Source organism: Octopus sinensis, unplaced genomic scaffold, assembly GCF_006345805.1.
Source record: "Octopus sinensis unplaced genomic scaffold, ASM634580v1 Contig18166, whole genome shotgun sequence".
Taxonomy (NCBI): domain Eukaryota; kingdom Metazoa; phylum Mollusca; class Cephalopoda; order Octopoda; family Octopodidae; genus Octopus; species Octopus sinensis.
This window is the reverse complement of record NW_021835603.1, coordinates 18,951-25,152: the sequence shown is the minus strand read 5'-3', so window position 1 is coordinate 25,152 and position 6,202 is coordinate 18,951. Positions and strand designations below refer to the sequence as shown.

Genomic DNA, 6,202 nt, shown 5'->3' with positions numbered 1-6,202 from the left:
CAATTATTAAAATTTTTTTAATCCAATCATTTATTTTTGCGGGGCCGCATTTGAGAATTACTGCTTTTGATCTTCTCCAGTGCTAAGTTTTCGATCGTTAGAATATAACAGAGGTTAGAGCTGTCAGCCTCAATTACGCGCTGAGCAGGTTTTTGAGGTTCCATAGTATTCGGTTCAGAAACATTCTAGGTTTTAATGGGAGCTTTTTTTGTCCTTTTGCGCTAACTTTCGGTACCATATCCACAAAAATAGTCTTTAAAATAAATTGACCTTTTATCCAAAGAGCTAAAATTAATTTGGAATTAAAAGTGAAAATAGTTCCAACCAGTCTTTACTATAATTTCCTGAATCGGTACCTCAAATAGTAGTTCTTTTTTTAAATCCACTTCTTTTGACGTCCTGCACTCAACAGTACAATTGGTACCTCTAATAGACCTCCCTTTGGAATGTTTTCTACTTTGGAAAAGATCATTATTTTAGAAAAACAAAAATATTGTATTTAAAATAAAAATATTCCTAACTATAATTGCCAAATTAATCAAAATTGGACAAAGTTTATGAAACATTTTTTATCGCAAAATGAATTTTTACAATCTAAGTAACTATTTATTTTTCGTATCAACGATGTGTTGATGTAATCTGTCCTCCGTGTTACTAAGACGGTGTTCGAGTACACCCACAGTCTACATAGTTATTTCCATATCCAACCTCTGTCAACATGTCCAATTGTCCTGTTATTCTATCGAGAGCCTGTTTTATATTCAAGACAAATTCAGAAAAATTTTCATCTGTTTGTCCACCGTTGAGCTGTTTAACATGATTCTGAGGATCTTCATTTCTCGGAAGACTTTGATCCTCCGCAGCTGAACAATAGTCGGTCTCGTATTTTTTCATATTAGTCTCATTTTCTTTTTCCTGCACTTTTTTAACCGCCAAATCAAAATTGGTTTTCCACAAAAAAAGTTGTTCGTCTGCCCCGCCTGTTGCAAAGTTTTGGCCGTCACATGAAAACTTGATTGCTGTGACCGAGTCCTTAAAGGTCACGTGTCTCAACAAACTTTGTGACCGTGGATTGTGTAGAAGAGTCTCCCTTCGATCAAATCTAAAACTTTGGCTGTTCCATCAGAGGAGGCAGTGATTAAATAGTTCCCGGAAGGGTGGAAGGAGATGTCGTTTACTGAGGCATTGTGCACTAAAAATAATTTTTAAATAAAAAACCAGCATAGTTTTGAATTAGTTTATAACTACGAATGTCCCAGATCTTGACTGAACCATCGTCAATTCCTCCTCCAATAAAATACCCCCCAGGATGGAATCTGATTGATGTCCCTCGAGAGTTATCAAGACGGAAAGTCTGGACGGGGTCTTTGATAGCTCGATCCCACAGACGGACAGTCTTGTCGTCACTTACAGAAGCAAAACTACGGCTGTCTGGCGAAAAACTTAAATTTGTCAAAACTCATTACCTCGCTGACCTAACCCAATTCGAATGATGAATGTACGAGGATTGGAATCTCTGTCTGTGAGTTGTCCATATCTGTAAGAAGAACTCCTAGCTTATATACCTTGACTGACTTGTCGTCAGAACATGTGATAAAGCATTGCCCGTCGTGACTAAATTCGACATGTCGGACAGCAGCAGTGTGCCCGACGAAGCTTGTACTTTCACCTTTCCTACTAATGATATGATCGAGGTATACGCTGAAGGAATCCACAGTCTTACGGTCTTGTCCTTCGAAGAAGAGGCCAACAATGCTCCTGACGGAGAGAAGGAGACGCAAGTCGTGGAATCCTTAATAATCAGTCAATTTTAATACTTTGTGCCCAGCAAGTCTTATCACGTGTAGACGAGGATAGATTTTCCATAAAATTACTGCGGAGTCCAACGATGAGGAGGCAAGTTGTTTTCCATTTACATTAAAGTCAATTCCAGTTATTGTATCTCGATGTCCTGACAAACTTTGTTGTAAAAAGGGCGAGGACTCATCCTTCCAAATAATCTAATTAATTACTTGCACTGTCTTCATTTTCGCTATTTCCTAGCAACAATTTATAATTATTCTTTAAAATTAGTAATATTAAAAATATTATTTGTCTTTATAGATGAGAGTCATTAAACTAAAACTCGCAGAGTACTTTGAAAGAATACAGTTGAAGACAAATTCCATGTTTTAACAAATATTTGACTTTATTCATTTTCAGATTATTAGTATTAAATATATCTGGGGTTTTTACATATGGCTACGAAGGCTGGTTTGGTACGGAGAAAGACTACTTTATCAAACAGTTAAAAAAGACAAGATGTATCGCATTGAAACTGCCTTACAGAGTACAACTTGACGGAAGGCTTGAAGACTTGCAAGAGTCCTTTGTGCCCACTATCCGGATGGTCCTGGAGAAAGGTTGTGTTGAGTAATTATAATTGGGTTGGCATGGAAGGAGACACTTCGTTGCTTTTTAAATCTTCCCGTTAATGATTTTTCCATGTTATTTGGGTTTTCAGTTTTTTGTGAACAATAAAAACAATTCAATCCAATAAATATATCTGGTTTCTAATAAAAAACGAGTTTCCTTTAACTAATCTACCTCAGTTGTAATATGATTCGATCAGTTATACCAAACTCCTCATTCCAAAAAAAAACAATATAAACAGAACCAAAAATTATAAACAGGGAAAACATGTTGGCATATAAATTGCCTCCAATGTCCAATATTGGGAAATGTGATTCCTGATTTCACATCCTCGGTGCATTCCGACTTTTGTCAATACAAATAGTATTGCCGCGGTAACCGAAAGTGACATTTATTTTTCATAAAAATAACATTACTACAATAGAATTTTTTATAAAAACTTATAAAGTAATTTTCTACATTGCCAAATTTAAAGTTCCTACAAGATTCAGTGGGCCATAGAAGTGGTTCATTCTGCCAGACAAAGATTTGGAAGGATTCCTCGCGATGAATGGCCTCATATAACAAGGGCGTTCAATGAAAGTTTCAGACCACTAAGGGGAATTTATGAAAGCAAATCAACCGGCTAATCTCAATGACATTGCCGACATCCTCTATGCTGGCCAACGAGCATATGATGCATTGACCCAGTAAAAAAAGTGAATGGATTGGAATTATGAACGCGAAGCTTGACAAACTTAGGAAGGAACTCGAGTTGGTAGCACCACTAACTAATAATGACAAAACGAGAAAATCATTCAGTGACGAATTGAGAGACAAGACATTTTGAGCAAATATGGATACCGGAAGGCCAAAAAAAGAGATTTATTTAGAATTGTCACCTGCATCCAGGATGAGGTAAGAATTGTTGCAAAAAAATTGGCAACCCATGAAACAAGGGAAAAATTCCGGAGGGACAATATGTGTTTTGAACTTAACGGAAGGCAGTTTTACAGAAACCTGACTGAGAAAAAGAATACACAGTTTATATTTGACCAGAGTCAGTGTCTCTCATTCTGGGAGAGTATTTGGGTAAAACATGAGCCCGTAGGGGACTCGATTTTATTGGATAACCGGGTGACTGGTGCCGAGGACACAATTGCTGATTTTTGAAAAGACACCATTATTGAGATCATTAATCAGCTGCCAAATTGAAGAGCCTGTGGATGCGATGACGTATACGATTTTTTCTTAAAAAAGTTTACTACGGTCCACGATGACCTCTGTAAGAAAGTCGCGGATATCATATATGGAAAATACACACCTGGTGAGTGGTTCTACACAGGGATTACCCATCTTATTCCCAAAAAAGAAATTTGTGACTCACCCAAGAACCTGAGGCCGATTACTTGCATGTCAAATCTATATAAACTTGTAAAAAAATGTGTGAACAGAAAATTGACGAACTACATTGAAGCATACAATTTAATCAGCGACAAGAAGAATGTGCCAAAAAGCCAAAGAGCAGGCATTGCTCAACCAATGTATCCATCAACAAAATGGGAATAATTTGCCTTCTGTCTGGATTGATGTAAAGAAGGCTTTTGACTGTCGATCACGAGTTTCTGTATCAAGTCCTAGATAACTCCGGCCCCCCCCCATTGGATTGTGGATTTTATCAAGGAAATTGTCACGAAATGGAAGATCAAGCTGAGATTTAATCAAAAAGAGATTGGTGAAGTGAGGATGGAGAGAGGGACCTTGCAGGGTGATTTTTTATCGCCGCAAATCTTTGTTCTTGTCCTGGACCCCCTGAATAGAATATTGAATGCGAAATTCCCAAATGTGCTAGTGGACAAATCTGGCAATAGTCCTCGCGTATACTCAACGAACCACTTGTTGGTCATGGACGACCTAAAATTGTTTGCTCGGAAGGAAGACACTGTAATGAGAATGATGGCCGAGGTTGATCAATTCTTTCGAACTGCCGGATTGGAGCAAAACGCTAAAAAGTCTGCAACTAATCTTGAAGGGTTGAGTAGCAAAACTAAGCTGCTTGACGAGATTGATGGCTATCGTTACCTTGAAGTATTGGAAAACAAAGATAGCAAAGTTCTGAAGAATGACACGATGAACTCAATATCGGATGCAATCGAGGGAAGAATTAATAGCCTGGCAGACACAAAACTAAATTCTGAAAATTTTTCAAGGCTGTCAATGAGCATGCATTATCGTTGTATAATTACTGCATCGGGCTCATGAATGAGCTCCGGCAGCCAATTTCCTCGGCACACTGAAATTAACAATCTAATTTACAAAGCTCTGGAAAGAACTGGTTTCCCTTCAATTCTGGAACCGACGGGCCATGTCCTCAAGAAGTCAAACCGAATGTCTTTGGACATAATTACCAGCATCAGATATTTGAACAAGGAATTGAAAACCAGTGAACACAAGCACAACTATCTGAAATGGAATTGCATTCTTACTACCGTGAACCGTAATCGTTCAACGGGAAAAGTGTGGAAAGCCATTCGGCACGTGGCCAGGGAGGACGCTGCCGAATCTTCCGAAGATTACGACCAAAAGACGTGAACAACCTCATCAAATTATATGCGAAAAATGCACACAAGGAGCACAGTAAATCCGATTCACTCCCCTCTAACAGAAGCCTGAAAAAACGGGCGGAACCTCTCTTCCTCTCGGTAAAGGAGACGGAAGATACGTTGCACTTCACAAAATCATCGTATTCTCACGACCCTGATAAAATCTCGGTCATTCTATTAGAAAACTTTGGTGTCGAAAAAGTCAGGTTCCTAACATCTATCTTCAACTATTCAATCAACAACAATGTGATTCCGTCAATATGAAAACAGGCCCTAATAAGACCGATACTGAAGCCTGGATACCAAGAGAAGACCCGACATCTTTCAGCAAACCAGAGATCAAACCCATCATTGCGAGCAGATCACGTGACCGATATATTGCAGACTTAGTCGATTTACGACGTTATTCATCGTTGAACGACTCATATAAATAGGTATTTATAATATTAATAAGTAGATAGGTATTACACGTGATAGATTCTTTTTCAAAATATGCCATGGTTGAGGTTATAAAAACGAAATCTGCCAATGAGGTTGCTTCTAGCTTACAACGGATTATTTATTTTGTTGGACCACCTATCATCCTGCATACTGATAACGGAAAAGAATTTAAGAATTCCAAGATGGAAGAACTATGCGAGAAGTATAAAATTTCGCACGTATTTGGAAGACCACGGTCCCCTTGGGTACAGGGAAGAATAAAAAGGTGTTTTCTGCATTAATTAGTTTTAGATTTAATAAGAGTGTAAAAGGTCGGATTTCCTCCACCAGTGAATCAAAAAATTGTTTTGGACGTTATGTCAATATTATCAAAGATATTGTCGAGGATTATAATTACACTATTCACTCGACGACAAGGCAGATACCTTTCTTTCTGTTTATGGGAATCAAGAATTGCAATTCAGTTAGTGGTTAGTGAAACACATCGAAAAGAGCTTATGGGGAATACAGAAAAAGAGGATTTGGAAAATGACAGTGATGACGAACTTGAGAAAAAGAGAAAGAAAGCTTTCAAAAACATTGTCTCTTGCGGTATAAAAATGAACAAAAAAAGAAAATGGAAAAACGATGAGGATGTCAAAAATCTTAAATAAATCGGAAAAGTCTATAGTCGGGATGGACAGGATTAAAAAATTAATCCGAGGGAACGTCTTCGCCATTCGCGCGGCTGGTCGGGTGTCTCGTGAGGCCTTTAACTAACTTAGCTA

The 6,202-nt window shown here is 38.0% G+C and overlaps 2 protein-coding genes across 2 annotated transcripts; one reads left to right on the top strand and one right to left on the bottom strand.

Moving 5' to 3' along the window:
• Positions 1–654: 654 nt before the first annotated feature.
• LOC115231312 (POC1 centriolar protein homolog A-like) lies at positions 655–2,681 on the bottom strand. Its single transcript, XM_029801369.1, has 8 exons — positions 2,587–2,681; positions 1,816–1,959; positions 1,701–1,784; positions 1,572–1,656; positions 1,476–1,537; positions 1,249–1,427; positions 1,055–1,192; positions 655–1,019 (listed from the first exon to the last, which is right to left on the bottom strand). The coding sequence occupies exons 1-8, from the start codon at positions 2,679–2,681 to the stop codon at positions 655–657; spliced, it is 1,152 nt and encodes a 383-aa protein (XP_029657229.1).
• A 1,615-nt stretch (positions 2,682–4,296) lies between these two features.
• Positions 4,297–4,653, top strand: LOC115231311. The gene has a single exon (XM_029801368.1). The coding sequence runs from the start codon at positions 4,297–4,299 to the stop codon at positions 4,651–4,653; it is 357 nt and encodes a 118-aa protein (XP_029657228.1).
• The last annotated feature ends 1,549 nt before the right edge of the window (positions 4,654–6,202 follow it).